This window comes from Pelodiscus sinensis, chromosome 20 (genome assembly GCF_049634645.1).
Source record: "Pelodiscus sinensis isolate JC-2024 chromosome 20, ASM4963464v1, whole genome shotgun sequence".
NCBI classification, from domain to species: domain Eukaryota; kingdom Metazoa; phylum Chordata; order Testudines; family Trionychidae; genus Pelodiscus; species Pelodiscus sinensis.
The window spans coordinates 19,710,019-19,735,263 of NC_134730.1; the positions used below are offsets into that span (position 1 = coordinate 19,710,019).

The 25,245-nt window shown below is 45.2% G+C and overlaps 1 protein-coding gene across 2 annotated transcripts; it reads right to left on the minus strand.

Annotated features, from left to right (window-relative positions):
• Nucleotides 1–396: 396 nt before the first annotated feature.
• Nucleotides 397–24,118, minus strand: UTP6 (UTP6 small subunit processome component). Of its 2 annotated transcripts, XM_075903848.1 has the most exons (20): nucleotides 23,855–24,116; nucleotides 22,757–22,974; nucleotides 21,097–21,181; nucleotides 20,021–20,062; nucleotides 19,837–19,929; nucleotides 18,981–19,028; nucleotides 18,647–18,710; nucleotides 18,077–18,195; nucleotides 14,800–14,877; nucleotides 13,986–14,067; nucleotides 12,196–12,277; nucleotides 11,156–11,337; nucleotides 9,149–9,228; nucleotides 6,203–6,280; nucleotides 5,851–6,030; nucleotides 4,817–4,897; nucleotides 3,170–3,279; nucleotides 3,018–3,084; nucleotides 2,646–2,718; nucleotides 397–674 (listed from the first exon to the last, which is right to left on the minus strand). In XM_075903848.1, the coding sequence occupies exons 4-20, from the start codon at nucleotides 20,048–20,050 to the stop codon at nucleotides 517–519; spliced, it is 1,605 nt and encodes a 534-aa protein (XP_075759963.1). In that variant the 5' UTR covers nucleotides 20,051–20,062; nucleotides 21,097–21,181; nucleotides 22,757–22,974; nucleotides 23,855–24,116; the 3' UTR covers nucleotides 397–516. The 2 variants fall into 2 exon arrangements, with proteins under 2 accessions (XP_075759963.1, XP_075759962.1); XM_075903847.1 differs by lacking the exon at nucleotides 22,757–22,974 and having other exon boundaries at nucleotides 23,855–24,118.
• Between the last annotated feature and the right edge of the window lie 1,127 nt (nucleotides 24,119–25,245).

Consider the following 25,245-nt stretch of genomic DNA (forward strand, 5'->3'; position numbering starts at 1 on the left):
GAAAAGGCTGTCCATTATATTTTGGAAAGGGGCAAGATTCACTACGTGCAAATACCCAAATTACCTTGATCACCAAAGCACGATGCCAAGCTTCAGTTTCTAGTTAAAATCCTTTGCATCTATTTTAGTTGTAATATACACTTTTATAAGTGTGAAAGCTGATATATAATGGCTCTTTACTGCACCAGATAGCATAGACCGTTGGGAGCATTTGCTCTCAGTTCTCAGTAACAAATACACTGATAGATGCCTTCACTTGCTTTGTAACGAGTTTCTCCTCTTCAACTGTGGATTTGTACCCTTTTGCAAGAACTCACCACTGAAATAGAGCAACACTTGTAGCAGCTGTGTGCTAAATAAATTCCAAAATACTTGAAAATAATATATGTACTAGGATGGGTCAGGAACATATTTATTTTCAGAATCTTGTAGAAAAATTTAGACAACCAACCGTGCAAATTCCGTGCTCTGACAGTCTGTCAGAAATGTTTGCAAGTTCAACGTAATCAACATTTTTCATAAGTGTCCAGTTTGCAGCAAAGTGTATTTGGAAACAAATGTTTCCACTAGTTCTCCCTCTAGCATCTTCATAGCTCTCCAGTGAATGTTGCCGCAGTTTATTGGTTTGCCTTGGGGATGGTTTAGCTCCTCTTTGACGTAGTCTAGCCAGAGATCTTTTAAAGAAAAAAACATGTGGTTATGTTCTGATTTGACTGTGGTAAGGGACATGTGCCCCGGCCTAACATGGAATCTCTCCACATTATTGAATACATGCATGCGTGCGTGAGCGAGAGCGAGAGCGCGCGCGCGCGCGCGCGCACACACACACACACACACACACACACACACACACACACACACACATTCAGGGGAGCAGGCAAGAGGCACACCTGGCAACCAGCAACTCAGGGACATGGGACACAGATAGCTCAGTGGTTTGAGCATTGGCCTACTAAACCCAGGGTTGCGAGTTCAATCCTTGAGGAGGCCCATTTAGGGATCTGGGGCAAAAGTTTGTCAGGAATGGTACTTGGTCCTGCTGTGAAGGCAGGGGACTGGACTCAATGACCTTAAAAGGTCCCTTCTAGCTCTAGGAGACAGGCAATCTCCATTTAAAAAAAAAATACTGGCTGCAGGACTCCAGAGGAGCAGGGGGTGGTGGTGGCATAGTCAGTGGCTGGAGAGAAGTGGAGGGTGGCGTCAGGTGGAGGATGCCCAGAAGTCTCTTTCAGAATCTCCACCTCCCTCATCCTCCTCTCATTAAAACAGACTTTCCTCAGGCACCAGCATTCAAGGTTATATAAAAAAATTAGTTCTACTATTTTTCTCTGCAAATATCCAGTATTGCAGCTACATTTACATTATGGGTTGAACAGGATTTTGTGGGCTAGCCTGGAAACCTCATTACCATTTATAACATTATTTCTATGGGAAAATGCATTCCAAGTTCCAACAAACGAACGTTTGGAACACAACCCGTTTGTTAGTATGGGACTTCCTGCACAGTGAAGTCCAACTGTGTTTCTCCTTGAACAGAGGAAGCTTTGCCTAAGGGTTATAGCCCAGACACGGAGTCCAGAGAGCTGCGTTGTCTTCCCAGCTGTGACAGAGACATGCTTCACCACGCTACACACACCATCTGTAAAATGCTACCCTCAAAGGATGTTTGGTAATGACCATGATTACACACATTTGATTTGTACCTCATACAAACTAGCGAGTTACAGACGGCTGTTTCACCCTAGGCCAGCCAATGTCAACAAACCCCCAAACCCTGACTCCTACAAGTAACCCTGCCGACGTTGGTGGGACTACCCACATGAGTATGTGCAGGAATCAGGGCCCTGGACCAGGGGTTCTCAAACTTCACTGCACCACACACTCTTGCTGACAGCATAAACTGCATGACCCCAGGAGGGGGAGCTGAAGCCTATCCTGGCCCTGTACATGAGGGGAGAGGGAGCAAGAGCAAAAGCCCAAGTCCTACTATTCCCGGTGGAGGCACCAAAGCCACAGCCCCAGGGCTTCCGCCCTCAGTGGCGAGGGTGCGAGGCTACACCCCTGAGCAACACCACCATGGGCTGAAGTCCTCAGGCTTGGACTTCACGCCCTAACAGTGGGGCTTGTGCTTTGGCTCTGGGCCCCAGCAAATCTAACACCAGCCCTAGTGACCCCATTAAAATTGGGTCCTGACCCGCAATTTGAGAACTGAGAAATAGACTCAAAGTGCTGTGGGCCAAGCTCACTGCAAAGCCCCATCCCAAGGGAAAGCACAGCATCAGCAACCTGCACCATGCTGGTTAGCAGGAATTAGTGATAGGACTGGTTAACCGGTAAGCCTCAACCTATGGGTATGGGTCAATTACCTGCTGAAGGCAGGGGGCTACTCTAGCCCCATGAGGCCCATTGTGGGCAGGGGCGCTCCAGCCCAGCCAGAACAGCCCCTCAGTGGACGGGGCGGGGGGCCACTGGAGCATCTCTCCTCCCCCGCTCACCACCCCTTTAATCTGTTAACTAGTTAAACATTACGTTTAACCAATTAAACAGGATTTCACACCCTAGCAGGGATAAGGGCAGGAAGATCCCCCCCGCCCCGTTTCTCAGCCTGATGGGAACCCAAGGCACTGAATAAGAAAGTCTCATACCAGAGTCTGTAGAACCAAACTCTCTCAGGGCACGTTCATAGTATTCTCTCAGATTAAGCATCTTGCAGGCTTCCTAAGAAAGGAAAAGTTAAAGACCATTGCTGGGATACAGAAAGTAACCAGTCTGCTGCTTTGTTAGATACTTTAAACAAAATGTTATGCTAATTACATTGTTACATGCAGCTCAGAAGTTCAGACTAATTACTGCAGGAGACTCCGTTTTAAATTACATGGTCTGGATCCACTTATGATGACAAATATGGAGGGGACTGCAGCATAGTTACATTGTACTCAGACAACTACCTCTTCCTGGTCCAAAGCTGTAACACATGTCCCACAAAATATGATATTACATTGATATATAACACTTACTTGTTCCTTTTCTATTTTGATCATTTTCCTGAAGAACTCGACTGAAAAGGGGCGACTTTCATGCAGGCTAAAATAAAAGCATTAAGAACTTTAGACTTCAGATCTCCTCCAACCACGTTAGAAAAGCCAGATTTCAGACTTGTATTTTTCACCTGGTAAAGACTTTCTTTGCTTTCCTGTAACCACCAATCCTGTAGGCCCAATCAAGGTATTTTTCTTTCATGGTTATTGAGTCAGTGGGGGTTGTGACAATTAAGGATCTCTGCAAGTTAAAACACAACAGGATCTCTGCTACAATTGCAAAGTAAGTATAGAGAACGATACCAAACAATTTCTTGTCTCCATTTTCGAATACACTGGCATCAAATATCTGTCTCCTGAGAGAGTCTGAATGTCAAGTATTGGAACTGTCACTGAAAAATTGGTAGATTCATCAGACTCTGTATTTTTCAACTACACAAAGCTCAAATTAGAGCTAAAATTTCTTCCTTTCCAATATTCAAGTCAGTTTAAAGAATTAATACTTGGCATCTTCACAGCACTTCTCATCTGCAGGTTCTCAAAATGCTCTACAAATTAGTTCTCAATGGTCCCATAAGCAGCAAGTATTTTACATTACAAGTAGAGACAGAGGCAGAGAGGTGAAATGTTTTGGACAAAGCTACCCAGTGGGTCTCTGTTGGGATCAGAACCAAAATGTTTCCCCCTAATTTTCTGGTACTGTATTCATGTGTTCATAAGGCAGGTTAGGTGTTCAAGGGAATGTTTGACAAACTGACAGTTGAAAATAGCACACAAATTGAAAGCTGGTAAGATATTAGAGGGGTGAATTAAAAAAAAAAGACTTAGGAACCTCAGACCCACATTCAAAAGTGATTTAGGCTCCAAAATCAATTGATTTTCAGTGAGACTTCAGAGTATATCTACACAGCTGCGACAGCAACCCTCCCAGCCCGGGCTGGCAGATTGGCTTGTGCTACCATGCTAGGAACAGACGTGTAGAAGTTGTGGCTCCAACTGGGCCTTGGGCTCCGAAGCCCACACCTCTCCTGCTTTAAAGTGCTGTCTACACAGCTGTTTTTTGAGCACTAGCGCCACTACCTTAAGCTTGTCGACCCACACTGGGAAGCTCATGGTCACGGGCTGCATAAACATACCCTTAGAACCAATGGTGCTTTTCCCCCTTTAAAAATTCCCCAAACATATCAACAAAATGGCATTTGTAACACCGGCAGGCGGAATCGAACCTGGGATCTCTGGAGCTCAATGCATGAGCCTCTATTGCAAGAAAAGCTAGCTGGCTATTAGCTACTGCTGTAGAGCAGACTCCTTATTCTTTCTGTAAGTGGTCTTAGGGCCATTAGATGCGACAAGGGATGTGAACATATAACTGTGTAAATGGTTAACCAATAAGCCTAGGCTTATCAGTTAACATTCACTGTTACACACAGGCTCCTGGGGAGCAGGCGGGAGCTGGTTCGTGCCAGGAGATGGCTTAAAAGCTCGCTTCTGGCACACACAGGCTCCCAAGGAGCCGGCTGCTGCTGCCTGTAACTGCTGAGTTTTTCAGCGGTCACCTGGTTACACAATTACCCATTTTAAACAACCCTAGATGCGACAGTACACCCACCCCCAGGGGTGTGGGTTACACATTCACATCAAAGCCTGTGACAAGGGCAGCATGTAGAAAACATTTGTTAAGCAAGCCCCACCTACTGTCCCAGTTATCTCATGGCAGTTATTTACTTTCTAGTCCATTTCACACAGTAATAAGAACCGTATATCCCTCAGCCAAATACCTGGTAGAGGGCTTCTGTGTCTTCCTTGCTGTTTGCTACTTCGCTCCATTCCACCCAGAGAGCCCATAAAGGCAAAAAGTCCTGTACAAGAAAAGGAAGCAGTGAAAGCTCGGAGCCAAGCCTCAGTTTGAGATGCAGAAAAATGCAACTGTCACCAGAGAGCTTAACAACGTTGCACAAACAATTCCAGCCAATAGCCACATATGTTCTTACTTAGATGCTATACATCCAGGTGCAAAATCACCCATCAAAAGGGGCTGTCATGAACCAATGACTACTCTACAGGCACAGAGAGCAACTAGAGGTTACATACGCCTCCACAATTTTCCTCCTCCCCAGGTGGAAAACGTGGCCTGGCTTAACAGCTGCTTGACACCATGGTGGGAGTGGGTCCTCTTGTACCGCCAAACAGAGATCAGTCCAAAGGCAGCAGAAGAAGGAATCAGATAATCCTTCCTGGAGCTCAACTGAAAGCATGTGGGATGGGGAAAATGACCAGCTTGCAGTGTTCCCTGTAAGCTGAGGGCTTGGGCATCCACCCAAGAGAGATTCAGATGCCACACAGCTGATTAGCAGAGTGCCCACAGCCGGCACCATGAGTTTTTACTGGTGATGCACATCCACACGTGCCTCGGTGCACATAACAAAATTTATTCTGCACACGGGTGGAAAAAAATAGAGGGAACACTGCTTCTGATCAAAGCCCTAAACTCCATTCCTCCTTCCCTCCCCAGCACTTTGGGGGCAGCCACCTGACCATGCAAAGCCGGGATGCAAGAGCATATGGGCACCTCTCCAAGGCAGACAAGAAATACCAGTTGGCCACTAGAACAACAAACAGCCTAGTAATTCATTGTTCAAATCCTTGAATTCCTAAGTCATGTTTCTGTTTGCACTTCACAGACTCAACCTAACGTGCATTTTGAATGGTGAGTCCATATCTATTTATTTTAAACTTTTAAGAAAATATAAAACCACAGGCCAGAGGATTTTTGTTGCGAAACATGGCACAACAGATTAAAATGGTCACAGACCTTAGATTTCACTTGTCTCATGGCTTCCTCAAAACACCGGGCCACATCGGACTTGTTCAGTTTGATTAGCACCTGCAGTCTTGTTTGCCACATTTCCACTGACTGGCGGAACTGTTCAGTTGCTGCTGCAGCTACCTCTGTGGCCTTCTCAGAAAGGTCACACTCCAGTAACAGGTGAAGCTGAAACAGCCAATGAAATTAATCAACAAAACAGGTCTGCAGCCTTTATTAAGTAATGGGGCCCTGATCTGGCATTCCCGCACATCCAAAGCTCCTACAGGAGTGGCAGGTTTGGGAGTTGCCAGCATTTCAGGATCAAGGCCCAAGTCTGGTTTCCTGCATATCTCCTTACCCACTGCTTATACAACGTCTCAGGGAGCAAGGTGGCCTCATGGGCTCTGCTGAACACACTCAAAGTCCTGTCCAGCCTCTGAAAGACAAGGAGAGCAAGCATTGCTGCGTGTACCTATCAACATCAAGTGTGTATTTCCAAGGCTGGGGCTTTCTAAGGAGCCCAAATCCCACTGGAATTCAATAGACTCTGGAGGCAAATTCCTCAGTCTTAGGGTTCCATCCTCCCTTAGGGTATGTCTACACAGCAAAGTTATTTCAAAATAACTTTCCTAGCGTCTACACAGCCAAACCGCTATTTCAAAATTAATTCAAAAGAGCGGAGCGCTTATTTCGAATTTGGCAAACCTCATTCCACGAGGAAGAAAGCCAAATTCGAAATAAGTGCTGTGTAGACACTTATTTCGAAATAGGGGGCCTCCAGCTTTCCTAGGGTGGCCTGGTGGCCACTCCAGCCTCAACCAAGAACACTCTTCTCCCTCCCCGTCTCCCTGGAGCCCTTAAAGGAGCAGACTCTGGCCATAGTGCCTGTGCCAGCTCCAAGCCTACCAGCCCAGAGCCAGCAGTCACTGCCCCTGACTCAGTGGCCCCAAAACATGAATCAGCAAACCATTGGCAGCCAGTCCTCCACCGCTCAGCAGGAGCAGTCTGCCAGCTCCCAGGAGCCTGCTAGGGCCCGGAGAAGGCGGGCGCCTTCCTGGTCCAGGGTGGAGATCATGGACCTTATTCAGGTTTGGGGAGATGCCCCCAACGTCAATGATCTCTGCACTAGAGGGGGGGAACGCGGCCGTCTATGGCAGGATAGCTGCCAGCCTGGCCACCCAAGGCCATATGTGAACCCAGGAGCAGGTTTGCATGAAAATCAAGTTGGTCTGGCGAGACCCCTATCCCTGAGCTTCCCCTTCCCCTTCTTCCCCTTGTTTCTCCCTTCCAGCTCCCTCCTCCCAGGTTTCTCCCTCCCCTCTCTCACCCTCTGTCCTCCCCCTCCCGCCTCCTTTCCCCAGTTTCACCAGAGTTTCATCCCCCCCCCAGTTATGTTAAATAAAGAGGGCGGAATGAGGCTCAAGCCCCCAGTGGGGCAGACCAGGGAGGCTCTTAGTGCTCCGCAGGGCCTCCTGGATACTGACAGCCCCCCCGATGGACCTTCCAGATGGCAGCCTGCAGAAAGTGCAGCCAGGCTCACCGCAACGCACCCACGAGAAGCATCAGAGTGTCCAGGGGCAGCTCTGGCTCCATGTTGCAGAGTGCTGTGGTGTTCCGAGTGAGGGCAAACAGAGCACACTGGGACAAAATGCTTTGCTGTCTCTCATCGAGGTAGACAAGCAAACAGGGAAACCTGAGAACTGGCTGTCCAGGGGTGGGAGTGGGGGGAGCGGGCTTTAAGCACAGACCTCAGTTAGCCTCAGGCAGCATCCCCACACAGTAAGTCCTGACCTGGTACCCTGCCGGAACTGGTTCAGGCCAGCCTTAAATGCGATTCAGAGTCCACTCAGTGTGGATGCACTATTTTGAAATAGCAAAATGCTATTTCAAAATGCATTTTGTGTGTAGATGTGTTATTTCGAAATAAGATATTTCGAAATAACACTGTAACGTAGACATACCCTTAGAGACAGATGCCTACAGGCACTTTGAACGCTGACTGTACTAGGAACATAGCAAAGCTCATTTGCAGTGCCAAGGGCAAAGCCAAACCATAAGTGGCTAATTAAGAGAGTCAAAAGGGAAACAATGAAGGCAACAGCTTTCTTAATTCAGCCAGTCAGGTTAAGCACCGATGAGCTGTCCAGGTACTAAAAGTCTGTTCATCCAGATAAGGAAAAAAACTATTTATTCACTCATCAAATAATGCTGTCTCTAAGCAAGTATTGTTTTGCACTCCTGTTATGACAAATTAAGAATTTTGTTCTCCTATAGCTCCTTTGAATGAAGGTGCTCACAGAACTTGACTGATTTTAAGCTTCCTTTGATCTCAAGGAAGCTAGGATGAATTATATCCAGCAGATGGGTTAAACAAGCCACAGAAAGGTTAAGCAACAGGCGAAGGTCAGAGAGCAGTCCTGGAAATACATAAGAGCCAAGGATTCCAGTTTCCCAGTTCTGACTACTAATTTTTTTTTTTTAATATTAAAGACCACTGTCTCTTTTGAGAATGCAGCCATGAGACTGGACAAGAACCAGATATGGCAACATGGTCCAGAGGCTCAGACAATGACAGTCAGGAAATCTGTGTTCTGTGTCCAATTCTTCTACTTTCTGTGTCCAGTTCTTCCACTTACCAGCTGTAAGATCTAGGGCAAGTCTTTCCCTGCCTTGGTTTACCCATCTGTAGAATGGGAATGATACTTAGAACTTTAGAAGGGAAAATTACGATTGCTGGGTGAAAAAAATCTTAATATAATGAAATCTTAAAAAAAAAAAAAAACTTTGCTACTGGGTCATGTTAGACTTGACATTTTTATACAGCATTTGTTAACAGAAGTACGAGTAAAAAAAAAAACAAGAAATTAAATGTGAGTTAGAAGCATTTGTTTAAAAATTCAGGTTTTATGATTAAAGTTTTTTTTTTTTCCCTCTCCACTACAGGAACTCAAAGAAAACCCCAGACTTTGGGACACTTACTTGAATCAAAAATGTTTAATCAGTTTCAGGCTTTCCCACCCCATAAAGGACATAACTCATTCACATCTGAGTACATGCATGCCAATTTTCAATTAGATGATCAAATGGGAAGACTGATTTACACAGTCCCAAAGGAGAATGCCTAATAGGGAGAACTCATCTTTAATGACAGTTATCAATCCAAACCATTAGCCAGTTCTCATATGAGATGCATCATTGGTTTCAAATTAATGGCGACTGACCAGTTTACAAGAGTATCACAAAGAGAATGGAAATCAGTGTCAGAAGAAGATTTTGGTACTATGAATGCATGATAAACACTTACCTTCCGCCTCAATTCCTCACTATTGGTTTTCCTGTTAAGTCTTTCCAGGCAAAAAGTGACATAGCATTTCCACATGGCCCCTGCCAAGTCAAAGGGAGAGTCAGACACTGAACAGACCCATAGCAGAAAGCACACACCTGTCTTGTGGAGGGGGAAATGTCAAGCCCTATTCCAAGTATAAATACTATGGGTGATGCAGCCGTAATGACAAATGAATATTTAAAATAACTTGTCTGCCATATGAAGCACAGATGGTAACGCTTAGCAAAGAGCCTTCAATCCAATTGGGATTTTACTCTGAAGAGCATTCAGGCCTCACTGAAATAAAGCATTTATCACATGGCGCAGTCCAACCCCATTCACAACAGCACTTTAGCACATGCTTAACTTGAAGTGCATCCTTCAGTTCTATTGAATGGCATGGAACTGAAGCACAGACTTGAGTGTTTTGCTGAACTGGGGCCAAAATGAGGAAGGAATGTGGTTCCTGGCAGAAAGGCTAAGTGAGGAACACATGCAGGGGTTATCCTCCAGGACCTATAGGCACAGTAACAGTAGGCAATGGCTCTTACTACCCAGGGAATTAGAGACCATCCAGACTAAATTTGATACCTGGAAAGATACTAGAACAAATTATTAAACAATCAATTTGTAAGCACCGACAGGAAAATAAGGCAACAAGTAATAGCCACTGTGGACTTTTCAAGAATAATATTATGCCAAACCAGCCCCGTTTCCTTTGACCAGTGAATGGCGGGGGAAGCAGCAGATACAATATAACTTGATTTTAATAAAGATTTTTTTTAAATCCCACATGACATTCTCATAAGCAAACTAGGGAAATGTGGTCTAGATAAAATTACTGTTAGGTAGGTGCACAACTAGTTGAAAGACTGTACTCAAAGAGTAGTTGTCAATGATTCTTTGTCAAACTGGGAGGACATATTTACTGGGGTCAGTCCTGGCTCTGATACTAATCAACATTTTCATTAATGACTTAGATAATGGAAAGAGCATGCTTGTAAAATCTGTGGATGGTACCAAACTGCGATGGGTTGCTGGATGGGATTAGAATTAAAAATGATGCTGATAAATTGGAGAATTCGTCTGAAATCAATAAAATAAAATTCAATAAAGACAAGTGCACAAATACAAAAAGTGGGAAATAAGCGACCAGGTGGTAATAATGCTGAAAAGGATCTGGGGTTTATAGTGGATCACAAATTAAATAAGCCAACAACATGATGTAGTTGCAAAAATGGCTAATTCTGCGGAATACTAACATGAGTGCCATATATGAGACATGGGAGGTAACTTGTCTACTGCCCTCAATATTTGTAAATGCTCCACTGGAGTGCTGTATCCGCTTCTGGGCATCACACAAAGATGTGGACCCCAAAAAAATCCAGAGGAGAGCAACAAAATAGATCAGGTTTCTAAGCCTTTCATTATGATCTGTCTTCACTCCCTGCCAAGATCCCTGCCCCTGGACTCCCAGCTGGCTCCCGCTCCCAGCCGCCAGGGCTCTCTGGTCCAGCAACATTCATGGTCCTACTGGACCACAGATGTTGCCAGACCATAGAGGTTCAACTATATTGGAATTCTACAGGTTTTCATCAGGCACAGAATCAGTTTTTTAAGCCTCTCTCAATGGTTTCCAAACAGTGGTCTGAAGAGGAAGGGCTGCCTGCAAGCTTTGGACTCTCCCCATTCAAAAAAAAAAAAAAAAAAAAAAAAAGCGCGCTAAAAATAAACACTTGTCCATTCTGCTATTCCAGGAATCAACTGCTACCTTTGCTGCTACAGGGATGTTGCAGGTTTCTGTGTTTGAGGACATGGCCTGTAGAATTGCATATGGATGAGGTGTCCCCAAGATACTCCCTTTCTATTTAGAAATGGGCCCCCGCAATAAAATAGCTGAGAAAGCCTTGTTGCACATTTCTCACAAGCACTAACAGGAAAAAACAAAGAGAAAAACAATTTTAAAATGGACACAAAGTTTCTAACCCATGGGGAGCGATGTTACTGCCTCCTCGAAGACCGCACAGCACCGCTCTTCCTTCTGGGCCACCTCGGATGCTTTTGCCTGTTTAGATGAACATTCTGGGGATGGCAAGGTCTCCATTTCCAGTTCCCGACGGGCCATGAAGTCCCACGTAAGGGGATCATCAGCATGCTCGGCCTGCAAGCTAAGACACACAGACCACAATGCCATTATATGCAAACTGCCATCTTGCATCAAGCTCATTCTAGAGCAGAGGAGATTTGGAGTCACCTATTGTCGTTTTACTCCAAGGGGACAATTCTAAAGGAATTAAATTTCATTTCATTTTAATTTTTTAACTAAATGTCATTTAAATGCAATGTTTCACCCTTGCACAAGAGGCAGTTATCCAAAATTTTGGCCAGTTTCTCTTCAACAGGGCTTGAACTTGACTGTCAGCTGTCAAAGCAGCTCTTTTGGAAAAAGAAATGCATATGGAAAGCTTAAGGTGCACAGTTACAAGCAACTAAGTGAACTAGGAAGCTACATGTTTCCTGAAATTGTTATCCTGAGTATAAATAGTCTCTCCCCAAGGACAAGTGCATTTTATCCACATTTTATTAGCATGACCTGAAACAAAGCCAATGTTGCATTCCATACATGCACCATGTTCTTCTTTAAAAAGCTGGCTTGCCTGCCTGCCTGCGCATCAGTGTCCCCTGTGAGCTGTGCACCGAGAAATTCCAATGCTGCTTAGCTGTTTAGCACAGGACTCACAGCTGGGTTTTGTGTTTCTACTGGTGCTGCACATTCACACATGCCTCAGTGCACATAAAAAAATTATTCCACGCATGGATGGAAAAAACCTGTACATGAATTTAAAAGATTAGAGGGAACATTGCTCAGCACCAATGCTTGTTTGACACTTAAATCAGTCTTTCTTAAAAAGAAAGTTGTTAGATCTTAACCTCCGATTTCAACAGTACGGTGTCTCTAACACCAAATGGCGGGCCGGAAATTAGGACCTTGCTGGTGATTTTTTTTTTTTTTTAAATCAACTTACTTTTCAAGAATTTCTTTTTGCAAGTCTTGCGTAAAATCAAAAAGCTTTGCAATTGAAAGCAAGGACAGATGGAATTCAGCACCTAAGATAAAGAGAGCAAAGAAACTCAATAATATACTTCATTCCTCTGCATTTCTATCATTATTTCTGGTTTCCAATGGTTTTATATCATTTCCAAAAAAGTAAATATAATATTGTAAAAATCTATCCAGCTACTGACAGGTCATCTACTATATATTTGAGTTTGTCTGTCTGTCTGTTCAAGAACTTCTCCTAAATGGTAAGAGCTAGGACAACCAAATTTGGTAGGCAGCTTCCTCTTATAACTTAAAGTGATGTAAGGGTTTTGTTGTGCCAGGAAAATGGGATGTGGCTGGAATGGGATTGCTTCTTATAAAACAATACAGAAAACAGACACACTCACCAGGCAAGTGAAAGGCTACACTCTCCCCAAAATCTGGGACTGCCCCAACTCTGAGCCTCCCCCCTCCCAATTCATTTGGGAACATTGCTGGCTGTTCCCCTTGGTAAGGGAGAGAAGAATCTGGGGGGGTCATAGTGGACCACAAGCTAAATGTAAGTCAACAGTGTAACACTATTGCCAAAAAAGCAACTATGATTCTGGGATGTATTAGCAAGAGTGTCATAAGCAAGACATGATAATTCTGTGCTCATAATGCCTCAACTGGAGTATCGTGTCCAGTTCTGGGCACCACACTTCAGGAAAGTGGCGGACCAACTGGAGAAAGTCCAGAAAAGAACAAAAATAATTAAAGGTCTAGAAAACATGACCTATGATTGAATACTGAAAGTATGGAGTTTGTTGAGTCTGGAAAAGGGAAGACAGAGCGGACATAACAACAGCTTTCAAGTATCTAAAAGGGCATTACAAGGTGGAGAAAAATTGTTCTTCTTACCCTCTGAGCATAGAACTAGAAGCAATAGGCTTAAATTGCAGCAAGGAAGGTTTAGGTTAGACATTAGGAAAAAACTTCCTATCCGGGTGGTTAAATCCTGGAATAAATTACCAAGATGGGTTGTGAAATCTCCATCACTGGAGGTTTTTAAGAGCAGGTTAGACAAACACCTGCCAGGGATGGTCCGATTGTGCTTGGTCTTTCCACGGGTGCACGGGACTGAGCTAGGTGACCACTCGAGGTCCCTTCCAGTCCTATGATTCTATAATGCATACATATGGGCAGACCAGATGTTAGTTATGTTTATTTTTCACTGTGTTTCATGTTTGTAATTGGGACAAGCAAGGACATGAATCTGCAACCCATACTGTCACCAGGCATCTTATGGCAGGAGAGGGGGAAATCGCACTTCTTGCTTGAGTGAGAACTGTAGTTTGAGTCACACCCTTTTTGATCCTGAAAACATTTCTATGCTTGGTTTAAATCGAGGTCATAGTAAATCTGCTTTTTCTGCAGTACAGCAAAAGAGAAGGGGTTAATGAAACGTGCTTTATATTCTGTACCATGATCACTACTGTGCCCAGAGGAGATTTTTTTTTTTTTTTTTTTACAAATAACCATGGGCCCAATCTCCTGTTCATGCAGATCTAATGGATCTAAAATACAAGGGGTGTGGAAGGGCAATGGTTGCTATTTCAGGCAAAAGCCAGAAGAACCAGAGAAGGTGCCTGCCTAAAAGGGTGAATTTTACCACTTGAGCACACATCTCTATACAGACAATGAAGCCAGGATTAGCCATAAAAGATACCAGAGTCTCACTCCCATAGGGTCATTTTTCCATTAAGAAAGAAGGGTGGGGAAGCATTCAATTACCTTTAATTTTCTGAAAGGCGTTTCTGTAGATTATTCGAGCCATTTCCCCATTCAGAACCTCCTCAGAATAACTGAACTCGCCCTAAAATGTGAGAGAGTCAACTTTAGATAAATGTTTCATTTTGAACAACTACTCTCTGATTTAGAACTGGCAATAGAAATTTTTCTCCACCCCAACACACACCTGTGTAGCCTGTAGTAGAGGTGTAAATATCAATCAAAACAGTTAACTGGTTAAACTATTACAATTATATCATTGTTTAACCAGTTAACCATTGGAGGGCTGGCATAGGGCAGCTAGGGCTGTGGGCATGGCCCATCCAACTCAACCAGGGCTGCTGTGGCCTGACACAACTGGTGGTCCAGTTAATCTGTTACCTAGTAAGCATGTGGGTAACCTAATGCTTACCAGGTAACCAGTTAACCTTTCACAACCCTAGTCTGAAAACAAACTAGTATTAAATCAACGCCTAGTACAATACAGAGGAACCCAGTTTAATTAGTCTTAATCAGAAGCTTCTATTTACTTTCAAACTCATGGGTATAGAGTCAAGTATAGCAGAATCCTGTCTATCTCCTGATCAGATAAGCAAAAATTCAGACAATTTGGAGAACAGGAAAGTGTGATGCTGCAGCACCATCTAGTGGCAATAAGAGATATCACCTGCTTCCAGACCCACATGTGCTGAGTGTTTGGTTAATAGAACCAGATAATGGAGGGTCAAAGAAATGGGTTTCTACTGGACTACATACTTCTAAACCTGAACGAGCATTGTCTGTCCATTTTAAACAGAAGAAATTGCAAGTGTCCTACCAAATCCATCTTGGCTTGTTCAAACTCCTTCTTTTCTTTTCTCTGTTTTTCAGCATGCATCAGTTCCATTCTGAAATACTGCAGAAAACGAATGGATAAAAAGGAAATGGAGGAGGGGGTAAGTATTTTCAGCATATAAACACGTGGACATTTACTAAAGCAAGCCCTGTATAAAGATCTGCAGGTAAGAACTTCCCACCAGTGTCTGGGGGACCTATTGAGAAATAGCAATGAAGCAGCTATTTCAAAACCATAGGATTAATGCATTACCATGGACAGTTTGCTGAACTTCGTTTCAGCAGCTGTGATACAGCTTTATTGGTGATAACACTGCATCAGCAAGTGGACAGTGAAGCAATTTGCAAAACCAATTACATTTTAGTAATATTCCAGTTCACTGCAGCATCTGCTATTCCATCTTTGCTGAGATGTAAAGGGAAGCCGCCCATTACATATGTATGTAGTAAGTTGAGGGTCAGTAACATGGAGTCAGCAGGCCTAAACAGAGGCCTGTAACATGAAAACAGCAACAGGCCTGCAATCTAGTGAGCAAGACTTTGGTTCAGTAACACAGGAGCCAAGAAAGAGGCCCTATTGATAACTGTGTGATTGTGTAAGTTAGGTTGAGCATGGAAGGACACAGGGAGGCAATGGGTACAGACTGTGAGCCAAAGGGGAGTAATGGAACATCTTAATAAGAAATGTCTTGGTACAAAAACTCCCTAAAAACTAATGCACATACCGACCTACGTTCAGGACTGGGTCGAAATTGACAGCATGAAGGATAGTAAGTAAGCCCCCCTTCCGTAAGGTGAGGGGTGGTAACTAGGCAACAGAGGGTGGTAACCTGGTGCGTAAAGAAATGATGTAAGTTGTTTGTACCTGTCTATAAAAGGACACCGCAGAGGGTACTCTCCGGCCGACCTTGGGGGGGGGGGGGCGCACTAGGCGCCTGAACGGTAGGTGTCATTGCCTAAACTTACAGAATGCACAGTAGCTTAACTTTGACTAAGCGCTGTTAATATCTGATATATGGCAATAGGCCTGCCTGGTGTTGGTACCTTGTCAACGCGGGCCATAGTGCCCAGTGGTGTAACATTGTACTGATCTGTTACCAACTGGTAGAGCTTCGCATTTGACAATAAACCTGCTCGACTGATTTCAAACCTTGCCTGCATCTGTTGTTTCCGGGGCCCCTCAAAGATCTCTTGTGTTGACCCAAGTGCACAGGGTCTAACACTCTAGATAAAGGGAGTACCGATTGTTATGCACGCAGCTGAAAGTTTAACAACGGAGTAGAGGTCCTGTCAGGAGCACGCCAGGACAACCCTGACCAGACGACGCTGACACTGACAGTCCAGACCACCGAAGGTACCAAGGTACGAAAACACCAAGGTACGACAATGTAGATTATGAAGCATGCACTTGAGCAAGGGATCATTGGCCTTAGGTCCAATTAAATATACATATACTGAAATCAGATGACAGACCACCAGCCTTTTTCCTTTTTAGAAAGAGTATCTCCTATTACAGCAATCAGCATTAATCTTTGCCAAAGGCTTCATGAGCACACCCTGTAAGCCACTCAGATTTGTTTTGTACTCTGTGTTGGTTGCTTGTGCCAGTGACAGTTCACTTACAACACAGTGGCAGCTATTATAATACAAACAAAAAGTAAGTTGGGATACTCCAATCTACACTTAGTCAAGACTCCCATTGATTTGAATTTCACCAGTGTAGGAATGCAGCCTCCTATGCTTATAGTAATGTAATTACAAAGCTGTTCTAACACTCCCTGGAATTCACATTTACCAAGTAGGGACCTTCACTGACTTCTAAACTCGCTCTCTGCAAAAGCCATTCCTCAACTTGAGATTAGACGAAGGTTTCTAACCATTAGAGGAGTGAAGTTCTGGAACGGCCTTCCAAGGGAAGTAGTGGGGGCAAAAGATCTATCTGGTTTCAAGATTAAACTAGATGGGTTTATGAAGGGGATGGTTTGATGAGATAACAGGATCTTGGTATCTAATTGACCATTCATTATCAGTGGGAAATAGGTCAATGGAGGGATGATAGGAGTTACTATAGAGAACTTTCTGGGTGTCTGGCTGATGAGTCTTGCCCACATGCTCAGGGTTTAGCTGATCGCCATATTTGGGGTCGGGAAGGAATTTTCCTCCAGGGTAGATTGGCAGAGGCCCTGGAGGTTTTTCGCCTTCCTCTGTAGCATGGGGTACAGATCACAGCTAGAGGATCTCTGCATCTTGGGGTCTTCAAAGTATTTGAAGGCTTCAATATCTGAGATATAGGTGAGAGGATTATTCTAGGAGGGGTGGGTGAGATTTTGTGGCCTGCACTGTGCAGGGGGTCAGACTAGATGATCATAGTGGTCCCTTCTGACCTTGGAGTCTATGAGTCTATAACTCTTGTTTTCTCAACCATTATGCTTTACCCCAGTAGCTAATGATATGGAAACCAGAAATAAAGGTCAAATTCTGTTCTCATTTAGCCTGTAGTAAGTTGAAAGCAACTCAGCTGAAGTCAATGGAGTTACAGCAGTGAAAAACTCCTTGACAACTAGGTTTTACTAGAGCACACGAGAGGACTGGACAAAAGAGGCGAAAGCAAATCTGACTGTAATGTGGCTATTTACACTTAACTGGGTAAGATACAACAACTCCCCCAGCAGAGTTTGGATGCCAACCTCTAATGCAGAGCAGTTTTTGCCTGTAGAACTCTCAATGCCTAGAAATAAGTGTTTAAGATAAGGTCAAAATTTCTCTTAATTCTAGGTGTTAGAATTTTACTCTAATTACAGTTTGAACCTCTCTAGTCTGGCACTCTTTAGTCCAACAACATCCATGGTCTGGCATGATTTAGTTAACCGGATGTCCACTTATGGGTATGGCCAAGTTTCTTGTGGTCCCACAAAGTTTGTTTATAAACACCAGTCCTGGCTCTCAGTGTTTTGTGCTCTTATTTATCTCTAATTTACCCCAAAATGTCTTCTAAGAGCCCAGTAAGCAGTGGAAGTGCTGGTAATGCTGCTAGACAATATTGACCTCCTATTGTTTGGTAAATTCTCTGGTTCGGCAGCAATCAGGTCCCCAGGGTGCCAGACTAGAGAGGTTCAACCTGTAATTGAAAGCCACTCTCGCAGAACGGTTGCGAAATATTACCAATTTAAGCTCAAAACCAATAACCATTGGGAAACTAATTTTTGCAAGAGCGTTCCAAGCACACACAACTATACTCAGAGGCAGAATCATAAACTCACCTCTTGATACAGTTTTGGAGACTCTGGATGGAAGCGCAAGGCACGAAGGAACAAGTGCCTGGCACTTTCGGACGAAAAGCGTTCCTCCATCTCCCACTTGGCAGCCATAATCCACAATGCTGCAATGGAACAAAGAAATGGATCTGTTATAGGCTTTGCTACAAGACTAATGGGGAAAAGAGGGCAATTCTGGAAGGTACAGCCAAGGAAGTACTAACATGGCATTAAGCCCAGCACACAGAGGAAGATTTCTATTTCAGTGACATTTGTTTAGTGCCACACGCTCCTTAGGAAAAGGGCCTTTGAGCCCAGAGAATTCTCAGAGACACTGTTTTTCCTGGCATGCTAGCATAACCCTTCCTTTCACCACCCTCTCACTGCAGTGACATTCCCTTCAGTGGAGCATCAAGATGGAAAATGCAAGGGAGGGATTGTTAAAGAGTTGAATGGGGATCTCAAAGAGCAGTAGCTTGGATTGACTAGTTTGTCATGCTAACATATTATATGTTCTTCTAAAAGAATCAAACTGGCTGATTTGAACACAAGACACTAAAAAGCACTTTACTGTACCTGGCTTATTCGGATGAATGGCTAGCATAGCAGAAAATACCTTGCTAAGCTGGTTTTTTTTATTCTGTAAAGACAAGAGAACTCCTTGAGCTTTACCAGTTGTGAACATTTTAGCACTGAATTGAAATATTTTGCAACAAAGATGCATTATAGATCGAGAGCTACCTTACAGTCATGTTGAAAAAGGCATTTCCATTCCAACCTGATTGTTTTTTAGTGACTTCCCGCCCCATTAAAAAAAAATGCCTTTTGGGAATGACATTCCTCAGATCTATTCGGCACTGAAGATGTGACTTCTGTAAAATTACAGAAAAGTAACATTTTGAATACTCACCCATTTCTTGCAAAAAGCCACATGTGACAACCAGAGCTGAATGTCATCCTATTGGAAAGGCAAGAAGCCAGGGTTAACTGGAGAAAATATGGCAGTAATACACCTTTACAACTGGCTGTGCATTTTGAATAGTATAGAGCATATGTTTGTTATGACTGTAGTAGAGCATGTAGCTGGAAGTGATTTTTCTGCTTGGGGTCCTACCTTCCTTCACACCTTCCACCCATAAATACAAACCGCTGCATCCCTGCAAAGATGCCTCCAAGAGCCCATCCCTCAATTCCAAAATACAGTCTCCTCTTTCCCCATCATCTTCCTGCAACATACATAACTCATCATTACTCCTCATTACTCCCAGGTGACTCAAGGCAATCCCTTCCTCTGAAACGACTTCGTTTCCAGCTCTTGCCAGGCAAATTCACATGGCAATATAAGGCACTAAAGCTGAAAGACCGAGTAGATCATAGAGTCGATCTGTTCACTGGGCTGAATATTATCTCTTCAAGAGGTTGTGAATCTGCTATTGGATGATTATCCGTAAACTACTAGCAGCTATTTCGACAAACCTCCATTTAACTTTTCTTTTATAGTCTCCTGTATGATCACAGATACTTGTTAGGAGGCCTGCCAAAGTGGGAAGGAGAGGGGGTGCAAATGCCCCATAGCTCAGAGATTGGAGCCCTTTAAGAGCACCACACTCCGATCAGGGCTAGGTGGGGGCGCCACAATCCGAGCAGCACTGAGGGCTGGGTGTCCCCAGCTCCGTCCCTTCTGGGAGTGCATTTATTCTCTTACATCACGGTGCATGAAGAGGTTGTGTAATACAGCCAGGCCCTACAGAAGGAAACATGCTTACTTTCCACTTTTCTGTGGCACGCTTGAACAGCCCGTGTATTCTCTGCACAATAGAATACTCAATCTCATCCTTCTTAAAGGAATAGCCAATGCGCTGAGGGGTAGGAAAAAAAAATAGTTAATTTTCCTGCACTGTCAAGATTTGATTTATGCTACTTTGCATTGTAAGGAGTTCATCAACTTACCGATCTTCTTTTCTTGATTAGTTCCAACATATTAATTTCATACTAGGGGAAGGGGAGAAAATTAAAAAGTAATTGAAAGAAAAAAAATAGATCTCCAAGCTAAGCTCTTTATAGCTGTTAAATAGCTTATTGGGTGGACAATAAACATATATCCATGACAGAGTAACCATCAAGTTAGAGCCAAACATTTGTCAGTTATCCAGCTATGGAAGTTGCCTGCACTCAAGTATGATTATACTAGGGGTGAAACAAAATACAGAACTATGTAGCACTTTAAAGACTAACAAGATGGTTTATTAGATGATGAGCTTTCGTGGGTCTGGCCCATGAAAGCTCATCATCTAATAAACCATCTTGTTAGTCTTTAAAGTGCTACATAGTCCTGTATTTTGTTTCAGCTACACCAGACTAACACGGCTACACTTCTATCACTATACTAAGGGTGACATTTCAGACACTCTCAAGCACCCTAAAGTAGTTTACAAGTTCAATTAAGTTAACTGCTGGCCCAAAATAGATCACACTTTATTATTAATAATACACTGCATTTCTCTAGCACCTTTAGGAGGGTGTCTTAGCTGAGCCTCAACATTTCTGAATGAAGAAGGAAGCTGATGCACAGCAAAATTCAGTCCCTTGTCCAGGGTCACAAAGCAACTCTGTGGCAGAGTCAGGGACAGAAAACTAGACCATCTGGCTCCCAGCCCTGTGCTTTAACTACTAGTACATCAGTTCTCATCTTGGGGATCAGGACTCTAAAGTGGATTGCCAGGGATGACTTAGGCTTGTTGGGACCCAGGGCTGAACTCCACACCCCTGGGCAGCAGGGCTCTGATTATATATAGACTCCTACCTAGGGCTGAAGCTCTGGGGCTTTGCTAGCCACCGCATCTCTGCCTGGGAAAGAGGGGCTCAGGCAGGCTCAAGCTCTCCTAGGGCCATGTCATTATTGTTATCAGAAGGGGACTGCAGTACAATGAAGTCTGAGAAGCCCAGCACCAGTACATGTTCTCTCATGGAATGTGTTACTAAAAGGCCCGGCCAAGCCAATACCCTGGGCCCTAACTAAAACATACCTGGATGTAATTGATAAAGTCTTCCTTGTGGAGCGCTCTCCTCTGAATTTTGTATTCTAGAGCGGAGGCCTTCTTTATGACTGCCCTGGAGAAACGCAAGAATTCCATTTTTTAGGCATCTTTTAATGGCTCTTAATCCCAAAAAACTGATGTTGTAGTGTACAGCAGTATGGGCATTTTCTACAGGGCAGGTTTTGAGTTCCATTTTATTAACATTCCTTTTCTACCTGGCAAGAGTCAAAGGATGACCAAGCAATTGTGTGTCAAACTGTGATGCAGGCACAGGCTCCGGTCTATACATTCTTAAATTCTCTCTCTTCCCATTGTGACATCCTGAAGGCACTGAGCCTCTTTGGAGCTTGGGTTCTTGGAACGTATCCCATATTACTCTATCCGAGCACATTTCCCCTGAATGGTTCCAACACTCCCCCCCCCCTCCCCACACACACACACCCAATTAGACACAAGGTAGATTTCCAGTCCCCACACTGCTTCTTCAGACCCCAAGAAAATGAAAATAAAGCCAAAAAACTCCATTACTAAGCTGCTATCACTGTTCTGGAAAATGATTGCTACATCCCTTGGATTTTTCAGTTTAGTTGCTAAATTGGTGCTTACTATTCCTCCCCCTGACCAAAACCTCTCCTCTGCTCAACACCCCTCACAACATGTGCTTGCAGCTCTACTTCCGGCCCCAGAATTGAAATGGGTCTTCGCCCACCCTCCGATAACCTGAACTGAATTCAGCCCAAGCTCTGCCACCTCACACACCCAGATACTACTGGTTCAGCTCTTCCCTGTAGTCCAGCTGCTGCATCCCACCACCAGGGTCCTACCCCTCCTTCCTCAATAAACTGAGGTCTGAGCTTCGATGTGGTCCAGCCCCCACTCACATTCATAACCCTGGCTCAGCCCTTTTCCCCAATATCCACAGCCCCAATAACCTGGTCTCAGTCTGAGCCCAATAACCTTGTTTCTAGCTCAGCCTCTACTCCAATAATATGGCTGTTGTCTCAGATACCCAGTAACCTGGGTTCCCACCCCATAACCCAGGCTCAAACTCCCTCGCCTTAAAAAAACTTGGGCTCTCACCCTTAGGCCCCTAATTGCTCAGGCTCAAGTCCAGTCTGGGGGAAGCTCTACAGCATGGGTTCCCAAACTGGGAGGGGAGTGAAGAAATTCCTGGGGGGGGTGCGAGGCGATCCAGACCCCCCTCCGTCCCCGATCAACTCCTTCTCCCTTAAGTTTTGCTGCTATTTTTGCCTTTTAGCACCAGTCAGTGCCTCTTTTTTTTGCTCAACAAGTTTTGCTGCTGGGGGGAGGGGGTTCTATGGATCTTCCTGCTCACCCCTATCCTTCATGGGATCAGTGGTGTAGTAAGAGGGGTCAGTTGCCCCTGGGCACCATGCTGGGGAGGGGGCCATTTAGCTGCCAGGCCACTTGCTCCCTGCAGATAAGCCTTGGAGGCAGGGCCGGGCGGCAGAAGCGGGCACTTCAAAAGCCTGCCTGGGAGCCCAGTGCCCCTGGCTCAGGAGCTACTGTTGCCCCTGCTGCACAGTTCAGCGCAGTTTTGCCTTTGGCCTGGGCACATCATACCCTCGCTATGCCAGTGCATGGGACATGGGAGAAAATAGATTTGCTTGTATTTCTCTCAACATACTCCTAGCACTTGTAGATCCACAGTTCAGAAAATGACTGTTCTCCAATCTTGTGCTTCTGGTCTTCAGACCATGCCTAGAGGAGTCAGGAAGGATTTCCCCGCCCCCCTCCAATGCGTAACTGGTCACGTGTGTTTGCACTTGGGGACAGGGAACAGTCAATCTTCCTCAGAAGCACCTCAGGATGGCCACAGCAGAGAACGGATTGTGTGCGTGTTCGCTAAAAGATCAAATCCAAGATGGCAATGCGCTGAGATGCAACAGAGAAACCTGTATCCTAGGCCTGGGCAAGATGCAGCCCAGGGGCTGGATTCGGCCCACCAAGCCTTTCAATCCAAGGCATGGCTCCCACCACTGGACCCAAAGGCAGGGAGCAGCCCCAGGGCTCAGAGCAACTAGCTACTCCATCTGCCTCTGGGAGTTAGGGGGAAGAGTCGCACACTACAAACCGCTTCCTTCCCCCAAGCTCCCTCTAAGACCCCCACCTTCTCCTGCACCCACCTCTGTCCCAGACCCTGGGACGGGGTCGTGGGTTCTAGTCCCGGGTCGGGTCGAACCGATCGGCCCGGGGCTGGAGGAATAAGGGGCGCCCTGACGGTAAGGTGGTGGGGCGGGTTCCCGCGTGGCCTAGGGGATAGGCCGGTCGCCTGGGAAGGACGGAGTCATGGGTTCGCCATAGAAAAGTGTGGCCCTTAACCACTTACCAAAAACTTGGAGTGCCCCCCCATTAAAAATCATTGCCCCCCGCATCCCATGCTCAGCTGCTGTGTGCCGCTCACATGCTCAGGGTCCAACTGATCCCCAGGTTGGAGGATGGCAAGGAACGGAGGGAGAGCAGGACGAGTTTCCTTCTTCTGCAGCCTGGGGTCTGCTGGGAGCCACCCCATCCATTCCCATCCCTGCCCTAGCCAGGGGGGCTTGGCTAGGAACCGACAAGGGCACGGAGCTGTCCCCTGGGGCCCAGGCCGGGTGTGCATCCCGGGGGCAAAGCCCAGCGAGGCTTAGGACACACGCGCGGCTCCAAAACTCTTCTGGCCTTAAGCTCCACGAAGCCAAATCGCTGCCCCCTCCCGGCTCCCTGCGGCCCCCCCCCCGCTCACTTGATCTCCTTGCGCGTGAAGAGCCCGACCCGCTCCAGCTGCTCTAGCTCCGGGAGGCGGCCCTCGATGCGCTGCTCGATCCTCTCGGCCATGGCGGGCGCTGCAGCGCGGGGCCCCTGCGCGACTCGGCAGCCCCAGCCCGGCTTCCGGAGTCAGCCCGGGGAGCGCCAGGCACGGGGCTCTGCCGCCTCTCTGCGGCTCCAGCCGCCACTGCGCCCAGCGTCGGCTCCCGCGGCTGAGAGGTGCAAAGCCCCCAGCTCCTGGCGCCCTGTTGCCCTAGGGCAGGGGTGTCCAAACTTTTTTCAAAGAGGGCCAGATTTGATGAAGTGAACATGCGTGAGGGCCGACCATTTCGCCTGACATTCTTTGAACCATTAAAATTAAATGCAAATTAACTATTTTATGCAAAGTTTATTGCAAACGGCATACTTTTCATTTCCTCACATGGATGACAAATCTAAACAGGTGTTAAATCACTCTGCCTTTCATATCTGAAGGCCAGATGAAAAAAAAATCCAGGAAGCTGAAATATATGTCAGGAACATTGTAAAGTACATTACATATTATTGGTAATAAAGGTTGTCTGTCAACTTTTAAGTTCAAAAAATATGAACAGGAACATAACACCAAGTATATATGTTGTGTCCAAATATATTTATAACTGATTTAGACCAACTGACATTAACGGAGATTTTACAATGTATTCATCTCAATACATATGGATTCGTTGGGGGCCATAAAAGATAGATATTGCCAAATTACCTGTGGGGCCGTATTAAACCGGAACACGGGCCGCAATTGGCCCGCGGGCCGGACTTTGGACATGCCTGCCCTAGGGAGACTTTCAGCTTTGGCTCCGAACGTACCGCACGTTTGCAGCTGCCCGGAAAATCTGGAAAGTGTGACTCGTTTAGGCTTAAAGAAACAACAACCGAGAAGACACATAGAAAGAACTCCTCATTTAAAAAAAAAAAGAAAGAGCTTTTTAAAAAGTGTAACCTTAGTTCGGTCAGGCCTGGCTCCTGCTTTTTGGAAAAACTTTAGAAACAACGAATAGTCTAGCACAGGGCTACTCCACACGTGGTGCACTTTGGGTTTATCTGGGGCTCCACGCGTGGCCCAGAAGTGGGAGCCAAAACAAAAAAGGAGTCCATAGGATGGTCTTCTGTTGAGATGCGTTTTCCTAGTTAAATTCCTGCACTGTCATATGGGTGGAATATTGCATTTTATTAATATTCGCAGAACTGACTTAAATGGGGCCTCTGTGTTGTGTAGTCTTGCCTTAATCTTTGTATTCATGCCCCCTCAGTGTAAAATAATCTATTTGCATATACAGTTGCATGTATACGCAACCACACTTAAGTTGCAGCCCTTGACATTGTGCTGTGAGT